The sequence below is a fragment of the Acanthaster planci genome, linkage group LG09, assembly GCF_054643075.1.
Source record: "Acanthaster planci isolate LZ-2023a linkage group LG09, COTS_SCS, whole genome shotgun sequence".
In the NCBI taxonomy this organism is placed as follows: domain Eukaryota; kingdom Metazoa; phylum Echinodermata; class Asteroidea; order Valvatida; family Acanthasteridae; genus Acanthaster; species Acanthaster planci.
In genome coordinates this window covers 15,225,961-15,245,918 of record NC_141785.1, presented here as the reverse complement: position 1 = coordinate 15,245,918, position 19,958 = coordinate 15,225,961, and the positions used below count along the sequence as shown (strand labels likewise).

The window sequence follows — 19,958 nt, the reverse complement described above, 5'->3', positions numbered from 1 at the left end:
CTATGTGTGAATTGGTTGGGGGGGTGTTGGGTTGGGTCTGTGAGCGGATGGGGCAAGTTGTCTGGTGGGCTGGTGTCTTACAATATCACCAGTACACGACCTCAAAATATTAATAAAACAATTCTATGCAGTCTGTACTCATCAAACAACTGACTTTATTTATTGCAGTTCAGGGCATTCGACCTATTTGTAAATTTTCAAGAAATCAAAACTTCAGTGATAGAAAAAAAAGTCGTAGGACTGCTTCAAATATTGTCAGCTTGAGGACTTTTTGAAAAAAAATAATAAACAGCCTTAAACTAAAACATGACAATCTTTCAAAAAGTGCTTACCATGTTGTTGTAATAAAAATAGACATTCCATTTCAAACATTCAAACTGCATGAATGAACAGTTCTTGTCCTATGTATTCCTGAAGACTTTCAGCCAAAGGAAAGTCACCGGGGAAAACAATGTTGCAGGCACTTATAAGAAGTTACAAGTTAAAATGAACCCGGAAAAGAGCACATTGTGTAAATGTATATTTACCTATTTGATACATGTAGCATTTCTCACGCAAAGTCCAGTCAATATTTGAAGCTAATTAGAATGTAAAAGTTATCACAAGCTTTGTCTTAAATCATCACAAAGTAAGCTATGTACTACCATGCGCTTTATGCGGGCTTGCCAAGAAAACTAAGCAATAAGCCATTTGCGAGTTAAATGTGAATAAAATCTGGCACACTGAGTTATCTGACTGCACATAAACAAAACGATTTGAATACCCCAGACTGAAGACACTGTTGCTATACCTTGTGATTTGGGGCAAGCTTTCGCATAGCGACCACCATCTCTGGAATGGACTGGTTCCTTTATGCCCTTCTTATCTACTGAGAACAGTGTATTGTTGCAAGGCGTCTCTTATGTAACTAAGCAAAAGCTTGCCCCGAATCACAAGGTATAGCAACAGTGGTTTTAGTTAGGAGAATTCAAGTTGTTGTGTTCACGTGAATTAAAGAACTAGGTGTACCAGATTTGGGTCAAAGTTAACTCGCAAAAGGCTTATTCGCCTTGACCCCAACATGTGCAATGTGCACTTGCACAGATGTTCGGACCATTCAGCCACTGGGCTTGCCCATGTTGGCAAGGCTGAAAAAAGTCCAAAATTGCACTGGTTGCCACAGTCCGGTTGAGATTTTGCCGATGACGACACAAGGGTTGAACTTGGCAAGCAAATCCACCTTCAGGCCACCGACAATATTTTCCACTGTTTCTCAAAGACAGACCCTGCAATGTTACACAGTTAGCCAACGAGTTGACTTGACTGTTGAACCCGCATGAGCTGGTCTTGACATCTGTGATAAACTCAAATCCGACAAACTACTGATCAGTGCAGCAAACTCAGTGGTAAAGTATGCATTAAGCACGAGGATAATGCATCACAAATCTTTACAATAATGCAGCACAAAGTGTTATGCAGGGACGTGTTGAATCCAACAGTCTTACATTAACGCAAGGATGGAAAAAATACAGGCATTTATAAAGTAAAGGCAGATCCACCAATATTGTCAGCCATTGCAGGCTATGGCATTACCACCCCTGCACGTCGTGCTAGTGAAGCGTTCCTACGGCAATCTCAGTTCCCTGCGATGTCCATCTCTAAACCACTGCTCAAAACCAGGGCACTGCTTGAACTTACGATCCAAAGCATCCCACACAATACCTCAACTTCAACAATTCACAGGCAACGAGGTCACAATATCATTGTATTCAGTCACACGTAAACATGTATTGCCACACTGAAAGACCATAGAAAAAACTATCAAGTAAGAACTTTTCCTGATAGAAAAGATATACAATTACATTCAGCATTTGTCTGTATGAGGATATTAAGAGATATTAAGCCTCCGTTTCTGCAGATCATGTAAAAATGAGTGACAGCGATAAAATAAAAGTTGTTACATAGTTACCACACCGCAGAAAGAGTACATTGCAATGCTTGAAATTGTACACATTCAATATCAGAAACAAGAAAAATTGAAAAAAAAAATTGCAGGGCAAGCTATACAAATAAGAAAATAAACTATTCTACTGTTCTATAACTGCAAGGCATTTTTATTTAAAAGCATGTTGAAACTCAACTTTGGGAGGGTTGATGCTTTGAGCAATTGAAGGGTATTTTACAAAAAATGCTGAAAAACTCCACTCTCTTCAAAGCGACTTCCAAATGCTAGTAAACATGGGTCCCTGTGGTAAAATACTGTGTTCTGTTATGCTATAACACATAACTGTAGGTGTGCCACTGCCAGACGGCAGAATTTCCTTTTTAAAAACTTTCTGAGAAATGAAAACACGATCACGAAACCCTGACAACTTTAAACACGTCCAAAGCTAGCTAAATTCAAGTCAAAAATGTACAAGTGATTTTAGTCACAATAGTTCTTCTCTGATAAAAAAAGAATGTGCATTTAAAGATACATGATGTAAATATTTTCTGAAGCGTAAGCAGTAGTAGGTCTCATGCTGGAGGGGACAGCCGATGAGCCTCATTAGCGGAGTTTTTGCTTCTCCAGCTTTCCGGACAAGTAGTCGCCAACGAGTGCCTTGAGCTCATCGGTGGTGTACTCCTTCTTGTCACAGTTCTTGTAGATGGACTGGCTGGGTATGTCGATGATGCAGAGGAAAGGAATCTGGCTGGCCTCCAGCTTACAGAACTCCATCAGCCCGTCCATGATGTCATCCTGAAGACAAGGGAAATAAGAAGAGGAAACCCCAATCCAACGGGTGCAATTCACAATACCGCCAAACTCTTGCTCGAGGGCTCAAGTCGATAAAGGCATACACCATGTGAGGGAAAAAAGTCTATGCCGTGTGACTCCACAATACACAGCAATCATTCACAGCTGGAAGACATGAAATCTTGTGCGAGCATTTGCAAGTGCATTGTAACTCCTGCCATCCCTGCTGTTTGTTAATACATGCAATGCCATTATCAATCCAACACGTCATTCACTTGCATCAATCTCACGCGCTGGATGTCCACCAACTCCCAAGCTCAGTGGCCGGTCAAGCTCTGCATTGTAATCAATGCCAACTCCAAACCAGAAACGGACCCGTCATGGGATGTCCCCTCATCCTCCCTCCTCCCTGCATTTTTACCCCCCCGGAGCTCTCACGTGTGCTGGACTTTGCACAGCTTCTCTCTCTAGGAGCAATCGGTGCCCACGTCCAAGTGTGTTTACTTTTGAGTCCAATTCTAGACCCTCACAAGACTCTAAGGAGACCATCAGAATATCTCCGGTCTGAATTCAAGTCAGAAGCAATTCAAATGAAATGAAGCAAAAGTATGCATTTGCCACTATTCGTCCTGTGACTTGTCTTTTGACTGGTCTTGTGACTTGTTTCGTGGCTGGTCTTGCGTCTGATCTTGTGTCTTGTACTGTGTCTAGTACTCAGATTGGTCTTGTGTCTGGTCTTGTGTCTTGTACTGTGTCTAGTACTCAGATTGGTCTTGTGTCTGGTCTTGAGTCTCGTACTGTGTCTAATACACAGATTGGTCTTGTGTCTGGTCTTGTGTCTTGTACTGTGTCTGGTACTCAGATTGGTCTTGTGTCTGGTCTTGTGTCTTGTACTGTGTCTGGTACTCAGATTGGTCTTGTGTCTTGTACTGTGTCTAATACTCAGATTGGTCTTGTGTCTGGTCTTGTGTCTCGTACTGTGTCTAGTACTCAGATTGGTCTTGTGTCTGGTCTTGAGTCTCGTACTGTGTCTGGTACTCAGATTGGTCTTGTGTCTGGTCTTGTGTCTCGTACTGTGTCTGGTACTCAGATTGGTCTTGTGTCTGGTCTTGTGTCTCGTACTGTGTCTAATACACAGATTGGTCTTGTGTCTGGTCTTGCGTCTCGTCCTGTGTCTGGTACTCAGATTGGTCTTGCGTCTAATCCTGGGTCTGGTACTCAGATTGGTCTTGTGTCTGGTCTTGTGTCTCGTACTGTGTCTAGTACTCAGATTGGTCTTGTGTCTGGTCTTATGTCTAATCCTGGGTCTGGACTGGTTTCCAGTCCGGTGAAGGTCTTGACTGCAACAAGTACAAGAAGTTGAATTTAAAAAAATGAATTTAAAAGAGAGAGCAAATCGCTGCAACCATTACGGAGAAAACTTCTTACATCATCATCATCTTCGCAGGCCACCAGGAAGTCCATGGGTGAAATCTCTCCCTTGGCTTTGGCAGCGTTGATGATCTCCTCTGCACATGGCAGCAGTAAGTCCTTGTAAGCGGCAGCCCCCTCCTTATTGGCTGTGGGATGGATGGAAGAAACCAAGAATTAAAATCAACTGGCAAATGGAGGGGCTTGTTACTGCATTCAGTAGAGGACAACAGATTTTGTGAGGTGTTCTGGAATTTTGGCCAGGAACAACCCTGAAGATACGAAAACTCTGTGACTACTTGGGAGAAAACGTTGACCTAATCTATGCATGTACTCCCTGAGAATGACGACTCAAAGCCATCGGCCCAGATACTGCATTTTCTTTGCATGATACCTATCAACACATGGATGGAACTGGCACGGTTTCCTTTTCTTGTTGAACCAACCTGCAAACCAGATGAGCGTCGTGTTTTCATTGATAGAGCTAGCTGAGTCACCAGACAGTGTGTTGACCGCCTTAGGATAGAAGGGAAACTCCTGGAGAAAGAGAAAATGACAAAAACCTGTAGGCCCTTGACAATCTCTTCAATCTGTGCTGTCCAAACTAGACATTTCATCTAAAATGTGCACGAACAAATTCTGTTCAGAGTCACTCCGGCATTTCAATTTAAACCAGTGATGCATATGAATGTAATATTCATGATGTAAGAAAAGGGAATTAAGCACTATAAATATGCATGAGAGGATATGCATAAGGTGTGAGGTCAAAATACAGACGGTTTAGAAACGGTTCACCGGTTGGTGTTAATTCTCCCTCATTCCGTTCCTCTTTTGGTGTTGGACGGTTCAACGGTTTGAAAAGAACCGTCTGCCCTGGACTGTATAGTTTCATGAGCAACCCTGACAACAATGGAGTTTGTGGCTTACACAGCCATAGTTATGAACAAAAGATCCTATTCAAGGAGAACTTCACTGGCCCCCAGCCTTCCTGGGCTGGTCGTAAGGATTAGTGGTTAACACCATTAGATAGACACGCAAAATCAACTGCATTCTAGGCTACAGACATTCCTCTTGCTTCAGAAACATTTTGAGTGGGTATTCCATGACAAAAAGACATCGCCACAAGATCATTGTTCGTCTTTGAGCATTTTTTAGACTAGAAAATAAATACGTTTATATGGGAGTGATGGGAAATGCCAAACGCTGTTGCCTAAATTTACTGCCTGATCTATCGTCTCTGAAAGGAAATATCCACATAGACACAATATGAATTTATTTTGAACTTCAGTCATGTGTGCCATATTCTTTGAAGGTTATAAAAAAGTCGAACTCCGCATCAAATAGTGCTGCAAGTATGTGTCAAGGTTCGGTTCGGTTCAGACAGGGCTTGGACATTTTTTGCCAAACTTCGGATCGGTTGGGGTTCGGACACGTACACACATGTACACGTACAATGCACACTGAGACATCGAAAGGCTCGTTACAATCGTGCCGCAAAGGCCTATATAGTATTTCTCTGTATAAAATTATGAATCTCCTATTTCTCCCCATCCACAAGCAACTTTGATTTGAATACTTTTTTTCATAACTGTTTCCCCAGAGTTCATTTATAAGTACATATTTTGACCTCACGCCTAACACACAGCTCCCTTTAGACAGCTTCTCCTCTACAATCTGTGATCTGGTTCATGAATATTCACACAGCATTATTCACAATGAATAGGCATGATCACCACAAGTATGAATAATCTGCATGAATGTCATTCTAAAGCACTCACTGCCCCATCAGGGTCCTTGGAGACGGCCCCTCTCCCGTTGGTTGTGATCAGGTTCCAACTCTCATCCAGAAACACCAAGGTTGGAATGCCTGCACAAGGAAGAGGTCAGGGGTAATATGAATATGCAACACACGTGCTTAAGCTTTGTCCAAATGTTGCAGCTAGGGCTATGTCTACCAGTAGGTTTGCACTCATTGCAAATATGTAGGCACATGTTGACTACGGACGTAGCCATACCTTTTGTATTAAGCATATCTTCTGATGACTGTCAGGGACTCCCAATCTAAATGCCAAGTATTTACTGGTTTTTTACAGAATGGTCTTCTTATCCTATAAACAACACACATGTAACTCAAATACATAGGGGGAGAGTGAACTCCATATACTGGTAGTGGTCAGGATATGTGACTTTGGACCAGAGGGTCAGGGGTTCGAATCCAACTGCCGAGTTTAGGTTGTGTCCTTGGGCAATTTACTTCACCCCTTGTCTCTCTCGACTCAGGAATGCAAACAGGTGCCGGCATTAGCTGGAGAGGAACATGCAAAGGACTGGCATCTTATCAAGAAGGGACAGAAATATTCTCAGTAGTTTCTGGCCAAAGCCACATGAGACGCACACGGTAAATCACGGTACTCCTACAAACCATCCCACATCTGAGAGACTGTTATTTAAATGTTGTGATTTGCAAGCTTTCGCAGCTTCCTCTTCGCTTTGTCTCTTGCACGACGTTCTATGTAAAATGATAGTTCTATCTTTGGGTTGACTGTATGCAGTTTTATACTTCTCTACTTATACTGAGCTACTAATTCCTAAATTGGAGGGAGTGGAGGAGATGCTACGATCTGGAAAAAACTGGAGTCACTAAGTCACTAACATCGATACTGGACCCCCAGGGCTCACCTTGCACATCAAACTTCTTGGACAGTGCCATCTTGCGCTTGTCGCCAAAGGGCAGGGCCAGCCACGGCATCTCACTGAAGTACTCCTTGAAGCTGGCTTCGTCCCGGTCGCTGGAGCAGAAGACAATCTCCAGGTTCTTGCCGTCCTCCACCATCTTGTTGTAGGACTTGGTCAGGTTGGGGGTGAAGCCCCTGCAAGGACCACACTGCAAAAAAAAAAAAAGAAAAAGGGATGCAAATAACAACAGACAATTCTTACACAGCGCCTTTCACACAAACTCCCGCTGGGCTAATATCACTATCAGCCCTGCTCATCAAGCCTACAATCAGGAGAGGCTACCGCTTGGTGAACTGTGGGAGCAAATGGCTCATCGGCCACAATTACCATCTCTGCCCTTGGTAGCCACTTACTCCCGGGTGGAGAGAGGCTAGTTGAGGGTCACAATATGTACCCACCTGCTGGATTCGAACCTCGACCCTACAATCAAGAGTTACAAACCCTAACCAAGAGGCCACGGGCCCCAAAAACCGGGTTTCACAATGGACTTTCAACTCCGGAGGGGGCACAGCGCATGAACACAGCCTGCAGAACATCATACAGTTACAATGAAATCCACTGCCGTCCGCTATGTACACCAGCGCAAGTCTGAAAGCATGAAATCCAAGATCAAAGCTCACCCAGTGGGCTGAGAAGTACAGCCCCAGAACCTTTCCCTTGATGTCGTCGGTTGTCTTTGTTTCACCCTTGTTGTTGATCAAGCTACCACTGAATATTTCTGTCCCAGGCGACAAAAGGAAAAGAGAGAAATTTCAATACACAAAGAAGTTTCTTCATTGAGTTACATACATGTATGTATCTCTCCCTACTTTCATGACTTTCATACTTTTAATGTAGTGGTGTGGACTACGTGTGCAAAGTTGTGCATGAGCTAAAATACAGAAATTGTGGAGACAAAAAATGTTATTGGGAAAAAATGTTTGGCCCTAAACTCAGTGCGACAGAGAATTTTACCAAGATAAACACACACATAAAAGCCCCACTCCTAACTGTACATGTAATTGATTGGATCTGTATGTCTTGGATTGACATGTACCTCCATGTTGGGCAACTCCCTCCCCCCCTTCGTAAATGCTGGATCCACTTTTCAGAAAAACTGTGAGAAAACGGGGAGTTCTTTGGATCGAGTTCGGAGTTCTCAATAAGAGTTTTCAGTTGGGGAATTACGTCAGGCCCTACACGCAGGATGTCAAATCAAATGTTCTTTTCTCTCAACCAGTGCCAACTGTACGTACAGTACCTTCGAATGGTTTGGGCGTCCAGGGGAAATTGGCGCCTGTTGGATCCTCCATGACAGTGCCTCTTCCATCCCTCTCGTTGACCTGCCCAGTGGCCCCATCCAAAAGAATGAGGGTAGGTATGCCGGCCACTCTGAACTTCTTGCTTAGGTCATTCTGAGGGTACAGACAGAACAAATGCCGTGTTTACTATTTCTTGCCTGAGCTTGAATTCGTGAATGAAAAGCTGCTATATTGTAATGAAGAATACATTCAAGTAAAACGGTACCAGCAACTCAGAATAGCTGCGGAGAACAATTTTAAGAATCTTTATCAGAAGCACCCCCTCAAGGGTTGAAAAGAGCCATGTTGGTAGGGAATGTTCATTTTGTCGGTAGAGATGTGACCGCAACCCTTGGGTTTCACAGTCATTCGTGAACCAGCGATGCATGGTTTCTACCAAGGGAGCCCCCTGTTGCTAGGAAAACTGCGCCCTCTCTCGGTCCTGCTCAAGGGCCCATGGAGTGCATTGGGTTACTCTCCTTACACTCCTCCAAAACTGAACAACTCTTCACGGAATATCCCGCAACAATACAGGTGATCCACAATGGTGTGCCTCTAAAAATTTGTAATGCGTTGGCCAATCAAGATGCGCGAAATCTGTCGACCCAATGCGCGCTTGGAAAGGGTAAACAGATTTCGCGCATTGTGATTGGCCAACGCGAAGCAAACTCTCGGAGGCACACTATTGTGAATCGTCCCAAATTGATTGCTTGCAAATTGATGACACAGGAAAGTCATTGTACATGTAGTATGCTACAAATATTGAAACATATTAACCATGTGTTGTACTGAGTTACAGCCCACAGCACATGTACATGAACATGGATAACAGCAGAGACTAAATGGATGACCAGAAATACATGTACATTAAATGTGTAATGTACACGTTGATGACAATTTATACTTCTTGTGAATGCAAAAACAAAGCAACTTATGACATCACAAAACAATTTGTAGCAAAATTTGCTTCAGTTGAAACATACTAGTATTCAACTATTGCAAATTTGCAGTGCGAATATTTGATCTGACATCAGATCATTTGACGTTTGATCTGACATTGCAGTCAGGTTGGTCTTTATGCCGAGTATGAACCGGCATTTACCGAAATGGCGCCGTGGCACCGTGCTCGCACACAGTGAAGATGCGCCTTGCATGCCCATTCATCCAATAAGGCATCCCGATTTGCCGAAAAGGCAGGCGCGTACGAATGCAGTGCCACTGAAGTAACGGCGTCTCCTGAGCTCAGCCTGTAAGTCCTGCAGTGGGTATCAAGTTCCGCAGGCCACCAGTTTGGTACAAACTGAGTCGCGCAAAGTTGGGTCAGCAGAGCCTGTACGTGTACATGTACGTTCACAGAACCCAGGTGCACATATGTGCATAAAAGCATTCTCACCATACAATGTACCCGCGTGCACGCACAGTCTGCCATCGATCACCTCGTTGATTGAAAAAGAGGGCTATTCAGGAATATGTATATCTAGGGTACAGGATAAGGCTAGCACTGATAGCTACATGTACATTCACAGTTTGATTAATCTGCAAATACAACACAAAATACAAGCACTACAGGGTACTCGATCACACTTGACGCTAATGTACCGGTATATCTTACCGGTATGTATGTTGCGGTCCCTTTGATCATGAAAATGCTGGTTTTTTTTCTGATGAAAATAAGCCAGCACAAGTCTGCCAGTTACTATGTGGCCTGCTCTTCACTCTGCACGCTGCCGCCGCAGGCATGCACAGCCTCAAACTGGCAGCTTGTACAATCACGTCAGAATTGAGTCAATGCAGTGTTTTGAAATAAGGTCCAACTGCATGGTATTTAGAGCAGATGCAGCACGCCCAAAATTACTAAGCAACATCGAATCACTGAACCAGCTATCTCCATTGTATAAAGCTGCCAGATCGAGGCTCTGCATGCCTATGGCAGCAGCGTGCAAAGAGCGAATAGCTGTGTGTTGTAATTGAAGATACAGGTGTATCCTACTGATGATGTGTACATTGCTCAGTTTTGGGCAGAAAAAGTCAGTGCACTTGAAACCTGACTTTCTGCCAACATAACTGTTAAAAGACATCAACGCACAAACTACATTACAGGAAATAAAGTCCTTTCCTACAAAACATTTCAAGGAACGAACTCATCAATCACCCCTGGGCTTGGTTTTTTTTTCGGTTGGTTTGAGGGGGAGGGATTGAACGTCTTCTTTTCCAGTCCAAACCTACAGCGCTTTTTTTGAATAGCTACAAGCAAGAGACTCTAGCAAGAGACTCTGGGGTCGCTTGCTGAGTACATCATGGACCATTACCATGTTTGATAACATACATGTACATGTACCGGGATACCATACTACTATGGTTATCCTAGCATCAGGCAAATGTACCCGGGTATGATTAAGATTGAATTTAACGATCAATCACATCGCTTTTATTGAAAAAGGTCATTAATTAAACAGGAAATTGGTCATTATCACCCATATAATGACTGACGGGGCAGCTTCTCTTCGCATTTATAAAACAAAATCGTCATCTTGGGAGTTCAGTTCCAAGGCGAGAATACTTCGAGTAAAAATAAAAGTGCCCATGAGGATGGCAAACAAATCTAGCGATTTGATGATGTTATAATACGGCTCTCGTCCACCACAGTTTTTTACCTTGCGACTGTAATAGGGGGCTTTATAGCATTGAAAAACAGAGAAATATGTGTAAAGTAAGTTAGAAGTCATTCTCAGCAAATGACCATGGCCATCTGCCTGAAATTCATTAGAACCTACATGTACATGTACACGTAACTCCGGTTCAAATTGGGATGCTTTAACTTTGTCATAAAATCCAGTGCTGATCAACACTGTCAGTCATGTCAGTGTAAAAGCAATCCCAAGTCGCTTTCGCTGCCCAACCTCTTTTAATTCACAGTTAAGTGCAAGCAAGCACAGCGCTCGTGCACGTGGGGGCATTTGCCTTGAAACAATGAAACAGTTGATGAATTGCAGAGCTGTAGTGTGACTTCATCAAAACAGGCATCTGTTGGATGCTCCCGACAACTTTTATATTCAGTTCCCTTATATAAAGGAGGATTTCAACTCCTACTTTGACGTCAGTAGCAATCTTTATTTAGTTTTGACATAATATACCTTACACTGTACAGTAGATGATGCACATTTGAATGTGCTTAGGCCAACACAAACAAGCGCTTTTGAATGTGTGTGTATGCTAACTTGTCACAGTGCAAATTTCACCTGCTGGTCAACAATGTGTTGTTACTCATGGCATTGAGCACATGATCAAGGTGTCATTGGAAAGAAGACATTCAGGCCTTTCTGGAGACATATAATGCTTAATTAAGAAATATGCAGTTTTCCCATAAATTATGGTTGAATATTGGTTTCCTTTATTTTGAAACAACCTGTATAAATTTCACAAAAATTGAAATTATGAATCAACGATGTGATTGATCTGTAAAAAACCCTTTTGGCTACAACAGACAACATGCTACTGGTACACTCCCTTCCTGGTCCAACTGAGATTGCATCTCTTGTAAAAATGTAACAAAAACAAAAATCCTGAGGCAAAAAACCAAATGTATCCATCACTATTTAGCTTGACGCAGAGCTTCCATTACATGTAATACTCCTAACCGCCTAGGCCCTTTTCAAAGGATACACCCTCAGTCCTCCAAAATCCTCAAACTGGCCCCATGAAAAAATTGGATACAGCCTCAGTCCTCCAAAATCCTCCGATATTTCTTGAATAAGTTCTGTGGAGGGGTGCTCTCTGCCTCAATCCTTCAAAATCCTCAAAAACTGCCCGGAGGATTTTGAAGAATTTAGGATGGTTAGGTTAAGAGTGGGAACAGGTCAAGGAAAAATCGTGAACAATTGATGAACAGCTTTTGTAAGGCACCATTCATGGTCTGAACTGCTTCAAGTGCATAAAAGAACTGAAATTGAGTTTGAAGAATAGCAGTGGCCACTATCAGGCAGCATAAAAGAAAAGATGACAAAGGAATCTGGTGACGACAAGAATGTGTAATGTATGTATAGAATGGGAATTTAAGTATCCTGCGGGCAAAAGACATTGACGGATAGGTCCACTACAGACATGTCATACATGTATTTCATAGTTTCAACTGTTCTTTTAGTTTTGTCTCTTCCCTGTGCATAAGTTCAAAGACCCCAGGGATGACTTGGCTCTTTCACAAGGTATTACAAACAAAACTAGGGCTGTGCTGAATATCCAAATAACCGAATATTTGACCGATTGTTGAATATTTGAATATTATTTTTCGAATTTGAATATTCACGTGCAAAATTCATGAAAAGGAAGGGAAAATTTTCTTTTTGTTTTAAATGAGAAAAATTGCACTATGGAGGTTTGTTTTAAGCAGATTCAAATGAAAAGCATCAGAAATCTTACGATCTAAAAAGGAAATCATTAATTAAACAAAAATTTAGAAATTTTCAAGAGGGCAAGAAGTCTTGTTCATATCTTAAACCTTGCCCTTGCTAAATCATGGCTGAAGATACTCCTAGATGTGAGAAGCTATTATACAGATTATAATGTACAATTGTGTGTGTGATTGCAACTGATTTTATATATGGTTCATCAACAATCTGCCGGACAGTATGACCGAATATTCGGATATTCAATCAAATTGCAGGTCGAATATTCAAATAGCAAATTATTCGAATTGACTCAGCCCTAAACGGAACCACAAGTGCTGCAAGCCCGCTTCTCATTGTTCACTGCTTGTTCGCGTTCTTTCCTGCATTGTGTGCATGCAAGAAGGTTGTCAGTTCTTCTCCCCAGAGCAGCTCAAATGCATTGCCGTCAGATTATGTCTACATAATACCAGAACATTCATACAGTTTCACTATTCCTTCCTCCGTGAATTCACACCATGAAATGGTTTGGAATAGATCCTGCGCTTAGGCCGTATTATCGGATCACGCACACGTCTGGCTATGAAGAACCTTTTCATGGCAAGACCACTGGTACCTTGTTTGGGTTTCTTCGAACATGAAAACCAAAATTTCCCTACATGTCCAACCCGGCACCAGAATGCAATCCAGAAATCCCAAGCTCGGAAAAAAGCGATAACTACATGAAATATACATTGCTTACAACGCACATGTACGTATACATGTACCGGTACATGTGTGTCAACATGTGAACTTGCACAACATGTACATGTACAAACATTTGCCCCAAAATACATGCACTGCAGGAGTATGTATGCAGGACCTTAAGATGTATCTTTGAAATGGGTGAGGCAAAATGTGACGGTTTCATTGGAGGGGCCGCCCAGCTCCTGTGCCAGGAACCCCTGAAATTGGCTTTTGCTGCAAACATGCGCACATCCCCCACATCGCGCACATGTCTCAGGAAGTTTGCATGTGAGGCAGATTACATGAGTAATCTGGAAGTCATTCCAGCCCTCATTCTGTTGAAAGATTGGCCAAACAGGCACTTTGCAAAGTCATCATCACATGGGCGACCTCTTAGTTTTTTCGCAGTTGTGTGGGAACGGGATTTAGTGGCAAAAGGAAGCAAGCAAAGACAAACACATTTATACAAATACTGAAGACGGTTAACGATCAGTAAAACATTGTAACTGTGTTGACACATACATGTACATGTATCTTGTTCACAAAATAATTCTTTGCAATGAAACAAACTCAGCATATTTAACAAATTTCAGGACAACACCCACTGGCTTTTAAAAAAATTCTTGTGATATGACGGAAGTTAACCCTGTCCTAAAATCCCAGCACAGCTATGAAGAACACACCTACATGGACATGTACCGCTACGCTCAGCTGACAATAAAATGTCCTTGTAAAACAGGAAATAAACAGGCTTTTTCTTTTTGCCCAGAGGATGCCGAACCCAAGGTGTTTGTGTGCAGAGGCAAAAAGGCTCTTCCATGGCTGCACAGGACCGGTCAAACTGTTTCCCAAGTTGGAAAAGTGCGTGCTCACAGAGCTGTGTTCAAGGAAAAAAGAAGTGACGGATGATTGAATTATAAATCAGGGTACAGTGTACACAGGATGTGGTACAGCTGATCGATTGGCTCAAAATGTACAAAACAGGAGAACCTGATTATTATCCACTGAAAAGCCAAAATTGGCAGGGTAAATGGAGTTACATGCACATGTTTAAGAATAGGAAACAACCTCACAGTCTGAGCACAGTACGGAAGGCATCAAGATCATGTACACCATTCCTGAGCATTTGGTGTTGACAGCCTGGCTTTACAAGTACGGCAACTACTAGAAGTTGCATAAGCACTGAACGAAATGTCCATGTACATTTCTTCCTGTGGCAAATTAAGTGGGGGGAGGGATGCAAACACAGTCTCTAGCAACTATTGCAAAATTTGGTCCAGGGCTAAACTTTCAAACTTTTCCCAACTCTCAAGCAGTGGACATTGCAAGCTAATATCATAGTTTTAACATGTCAAACTTGGACACAGTCTAGTAATTTGACTTCTTTTTAAAAATTGAACACTATCCACTCTTTTCACAATGGTCTCTTTCACCTGAAATTATACTAAAAATTAAAAAAAAAAGGCAGCCAAATTTCATCCAATCTTAAATTATTTCTATTGACATTGATGTGCCCATTCCATTCTAAAATGAATCCAGGGTAGGGTTACACTGACCTGGTTTTCTCAAACGCATGTAAAAACTACACAAGAGTCGCAGAAGTGTGTCAAAAAATATTGCTGTGACTGACAGTAACATGTAGATCTATGGAAGCTGTTAATTAGCCATTGGAGCCATCTCCCACGGACTAGTTACAAGAGCCAGACATGACCACGACTTTTAAGTCACCTCCACGGGGTGCCTGGGTTTCATTTAGGACTGCTCTATACTGCTTGTCTCTTGCCAGCCAAGCCTGTCCTCTCTCACGAAAATTTTTGAAACTGAACACCCTTGTGCTCTATCTGAGGACATATTTCCACTGCATCCAATACTCGGAGGGAAATGTGGAAACTCGTTTGTCGGTGTTGAAGATTTAACTGTAGAACAAAATATGTGGGCTTGTAAATCTTGCAAAACTGCCTGTGCAAACTTGTTAGTGCCTGTCCTCAGAACAGGTGGACGGGTGACTGAATTAGGCACTACCGGATATTGACTTCACCCAAGTTCAGGTACATGTAGTTACTTTGTAGCATTTACAATGTAAGTGCAGTTTGTAGTCAACTGCCAATGATCTCGCAATTTTTAAGATTCGAAATAAAACCAATCATTAAGGAATTACTGCCAACAACAGTCACTGTAAATTAAAAAAAACACAAAAACCACCACATAAAATGGGATGAATTTAGCTGATACATTCATACCACGGTATCAAGTGAACATAAATTATAATAAATGCTTGCCACATACAAATAATTGATAAGTCGGCCATACATGTATGCATTACACTTGTGTCAATGTAATATCGTTTTACACATACAGTGCGAATATGTACTGTACAATGTTGCTATCATCCCCATGGACATTGTGCATATTGTAAAGTCCACAGACCCAAAGAAAATTGAGTGATTAATTTCAGTTTTTCAAAGGCCATGAAAACACCAACGCGTGTAGCTTTATGACATGTACGTGTCCACAAAGATTGATGCTGAAGGTACTGATACCAACAACTTGTTTGCAAGCATACATGTGTACATTTTCAATGGAACATTAAAAAAGATAAAACTTTGAACAACGCAGACACGTAAACGTCCCCCCATAAATAACAAAAGTTGGAAACATGAGACAAATGGTAAGTAGGAAACTAAGATGATCATGGTGGTAATTTTTGCCCTCGACGAAGACTAGCAAGCGGGATTCACATTTTTCTGCTTCAAAGTGCTTGACCAAGTCTTTTTATTGGGCTTCTGACGAATAAGTCAGTCGTGGAAATACTTCTCGTTACAAATTTATTTTGATCCATCATTCAGCACAGAGGGTTGCCATCTGCATGAATGGTAATTCTAGGAGGATGGCGAATGCTATATCTTTTCAGGCCCAATTGAGCACTGTTGCCATCTTGTAGGCTGAAATGCGACAGCATCTTCACCATTTTACTGATTTTGTTAGGACCACTTGGGCCCAATTTCATGGCACTGCTCTTAGCCCACGACTTCACGCTTACAGAAGCTCCGCGTATTTCATGGAGACTGTAAGCAGTAAGCACTGCCAAAGCACGGCATGCTAGCCTTGGAGGAAAGATTTGCTTAAACTTTGTGACCTAACAATAGAAATCTCTATGTGGGTTTGCCAAGCACCACCATAACATAGTGCTTAAGGTTACAAAATTTTTCTGCTAAAGTTAGGACAACTGTCATCACACTAATCACTTAGCGTGTCAAGCTAGCAATGGACAGAACTTACCTTCTTGTCTCGGTTGGAGTATTCCACGGCCAGCCAGGGCATGTCGTTGAAGTACTCTTTGAAGGAATCCTCATCCTTGTCGGAGCTGACAAAGACGATCTCTAGATTGGCACCATTGGCCGACTCCTTGAACTTACTGTACCACTCCGCCAGCTTGGGTGTGAAGGCACGACAGGGCGGGCACCAGTGGGCAGAGAAGTACAGCCCCACCACCTTACCCTCCCCGGTGAAGGAGCTGACGGCCACTGTCGTCTTGTCCTTCTTCGCCACCGTCTCTCCAAGGAGGTCTACTAAAGCCATGGTTTGAGGATTCACAATGTGGCAGCTGGTTGGAAATCAAGAAACTGCAAGGGACAAACGTTTATGATGAAACTTGGTGAGTTGAATTACCAGACCAGAGAAAAAGATGGACAGATTTTGTTAAAAACCAGTAAAGTGGGATCTAAGCATTGTCTGAAAAACTGGACTCTACAAATCGCTTTTTAACATTTGGACATTTGTGGAGTCCTACACGTCGTTAGTGGGACAAGTAAGTGCATGTTATTCTGTACATGTCCCAATTAAACCAGCTGAAACTTTCAGCTGACGTAACATAGTCACAAGGTCCCTTGTTTCGCCACTTCAACCAACCAGACTTCACAGCAGTCAGCCAAAGATAGGAACCTGGCGCAGGCGATCATGGGTGTTATTGTGAACACCAGGCCTGGCATCAACATGTGATGATACACCCTCGCATTCAATATCACACTGACACTGCTATTATTGCTGAACATAACTTATTATTGATATGGGTACCAGCATTTACGAGTGATTTTGCAACACAGCAACTTTCATCTAGTGAAATAATTACAGCAAATTTATGAACAGTACATCCAAGCCCAGGCTGCACACTGCACGACACACAATGTGCACAGGCCGTAGTAGGATATCGTAAGTGTGGCCAGGAGACTGGGTTGCAGGGATACGCCTTCAGCAAAGCAAGGCCAAGGCGACCATCATGGCATGGCGAGTCTCTCTGGGCCGTATCAGACGTGGGGCTACACGATCGCGTGATCTGGTGATCTCCAACTTCATTTCCCTTTTGGAAACAATATCCCACAACAGCGAATTTGAGAGAAAATGCAGGTAAGTGACAGTAACATTACCAACCGATCAGGTGACAAGATTGTTTCCATACCTGGCTAGATGACTTTGCTAATTCCACGTTGAAACGATGAACACCCAAAGGCCAGCCGACTATATTTCACACACCTCTGCTCCTCAGGTGAGGTGCGCTCGGCATCTGGTGCATGGAATGTAACGCGGTGAATGCATATGACAATGAAACACGTACACCCCACACGTTCCCGGAAACCGGAATGCATCCTCGTTCGAACGAGTAGAGTGTGCCATCAACGGTGCGATCCCAATGCATATAAATATTACGACGTCAACTACACGTTAAGTTTAAAACCATTAACCTTTCGTTTACACGTCCATCAAGGCACATCTCATCAGATAGCACTCATGGCGCAAGTCGCTTATTAAGGTGTCATTTCTATCTATAGAAATGATGCCAATAACACTGTCGTGTGTCGACTTGATTATGGAACAATCAGGGGGCAACCAAGGTGTGGCATAACCGCCAGAAAGTGCACTAGGCCTATATTATGGCCTTGATCAAGACGTCACTCGGGATGTGGTCAATCATCAAAGGCCCCGGTTCGGTCTTAATTAAGCTTCATGCCCGACGCCTCCTCGATAATTAGGAGGAAATGGTCCATATGAAAAATTGGTAATTTTTTTTTGAAAAGCTTGTGTGGACTGGTTACTAGGCGCTCTGAAACAAAAATAAGTAAATAACACTGGGAAAAAAATGAAAAGTTAAGAATTACTAAAGTAAGCGCACCAATACCATTGTAAAAATGTATGTCATGTAATATATCATCATCTTTTCAGCTTGCCTGCCAAAAATGAGACACTAAAAACAATCTCCAGCCTGACCCCCGCAAAAATTCCTGGATCCGATCCTGTGTTTAATTCAACCGTTTTATATATACAGCTATCTTTAATCATTTCAAGATTTCAAACAGGGGGTATAGGCTGGGGGTACATACCGTTGCCCCCCGCAAGGTAGTTACACCACTGGTCATGTATCATGAAGCGTCTTAACCCCCCCCCCAAGGGGGGGGTATGAAAACGTGGAAAAGAGTCCTCAGGGATGGCCATGGCCATCTTCTCAACGGTGTTTTTACTGGGAGTATATACCAGGGACAGGTTATTTCAACCCCTCCCCTCCATGCGATGGATCCATTTTTGCAGCAACGCATTACCGACACTGGCTGCTTGCGGGGGTGGATGAATGTGGCCGCAAAGGGCGACATCCATCTCAATATACCGATATGTTGCTGACATGTACTACTAGATAATCTTGAGAGGCCGCAACAAATTTGGCTTCGAACCTGGGGGTGGGTTGAGGGACAGTAGAGCTGTGTGACATCTAAAGTTGACCCAGGGCCTCAACCCTTATAACTTAAATAACTTCCTCGAAAAAAGGGCAATATTTATCACTTTTCCTCTTTTTTATTTCCCTTTTCCCTTATTGTTCTCGTTTTCCTTTTCAAGGACTACCCCCATTGTTTTTTTTTCTCCTAAAAATGCGCCCCCCGCATCGATTACGTCACATCTAGGTAGCCTTGATAAAGGCGTTGGGCGATGATTTTGACAACCCCGGCCGTCAGGCCTGCTGTACGTGCGTGGCGGAAACACTGCATGTGTGTTGCGCAAAACCCCCGCTGCAGCAGGTTTGCTTTTGTACCATACATTGCAAAGTACGTCGGGCCGTTATGCTTATGCGAATGACATCCGATTCTCAGTGAAGCCGTTGCCATGCCCGCCCCACTCTCAGCTTGCTCACGTGCGTGCCTTCTCCCGGTCCTCATGATACGGACAGCTGACGTACGTGCGTACGTGGGGTTATGTACATGCACAATGTACATGTATACGCAAATAAGTCTGAGGTGGTTCGGTTTCTATTACAGCAGTGGCAAAGCCTTCTTTAGTTGGTGTACAGGGATCTGTTGTGGTTCGCCGTTGTACCGTACATACAGCGGGGGCAGCTCGTTTGCCGTGGTTTGCGTGCGTACGGCCTGGATCTCTGCCGGAGTTTAACGGCTGCGTAAACCGCCTTGGACAAGGCTACATCTGTGCCACTTATCAAATTTCTGATGCCAACCGGTAGATTTGTTCGAGTCTTCGGAAGGCTCTTTGTTGCCAGATCTAAAACAACGAAGATTAAAGTCAATTCGATGACACATCCTTGCTTTAGTTTCTTCGAAAATGAAGTGTACATTATTTTACAGTTGTTCTTAATTTACTGTTGTCATATCCCTGTCTTGAATACTGTTTTTCATTGGTCCAGAACGATCACATGGCAGGGCGACACAACCA

At 42.9% G+C, this 19,958-nt stretch overlaps 1 protein-coding gene across 1 annotated transcript; it reads right to left on the bottom strand.

The window, feature by feature from the left end:
• Positions 1-135: 135 nt before the first annotated feature.
• Positions 136-17,860, bottom strand: LOC110982257 (nucleoredoxin-like). The gene is made up of 9 exons (XM_022240554.2): positions 17,707-17,860; positions 16,530-16,873; positions 8,103-8,256; positions 7,483-7,580; positions 6,806-7,010; positions 5,905-5,993; positions 4,573-4,663; positions 4,145-4,275; positions 136-2,719 (listed from the first exon to the last, which is right to left on the bottom strand). The coding sequence occupies exons 2-9, from the start codon at positions 16,827-16,829 to the stop codon at positions 2,528-2,530; spliced, it is 1,260 nt and encodes a 419-aa protein (XP_022096246.2). The 5' UTR covers positions 16,830-16,873; positions 17,707-17,860; the 3' UTR covers positions 136-2,527.
• Positions 17,861-19,958: the final 2,098 nt, after the last annotated feature.

What these genes read in the sequence shown, in the direction of transcription:
- LOC110982257 (XM_022240554.2), bottom strand. Translation starts at nt 16,829, where the DNA reads ATGGCTTTAGTAGACCTCCTTGGAGAGACGGTGGCGAAGAAGGACAAG. An exon ending in GACGCCCAAACCATTCGAAG is followed by an intron (nt 7,581 to 8,102) that starts GTACTGTACGTA and finishes CGCCTGGGACAG; the next exon opens with AAATATTCAGTGGTAGCTTG. An exon ending in TGTACTTCTCAGCCCACTGG is followed by an intron (nt 7,011 to 7,482) that starts GTGAGCTTTGAT and finishes TTTTTTTTGCAG; the next exon opens with TGTGGTCCTTGCAGGGGCTT.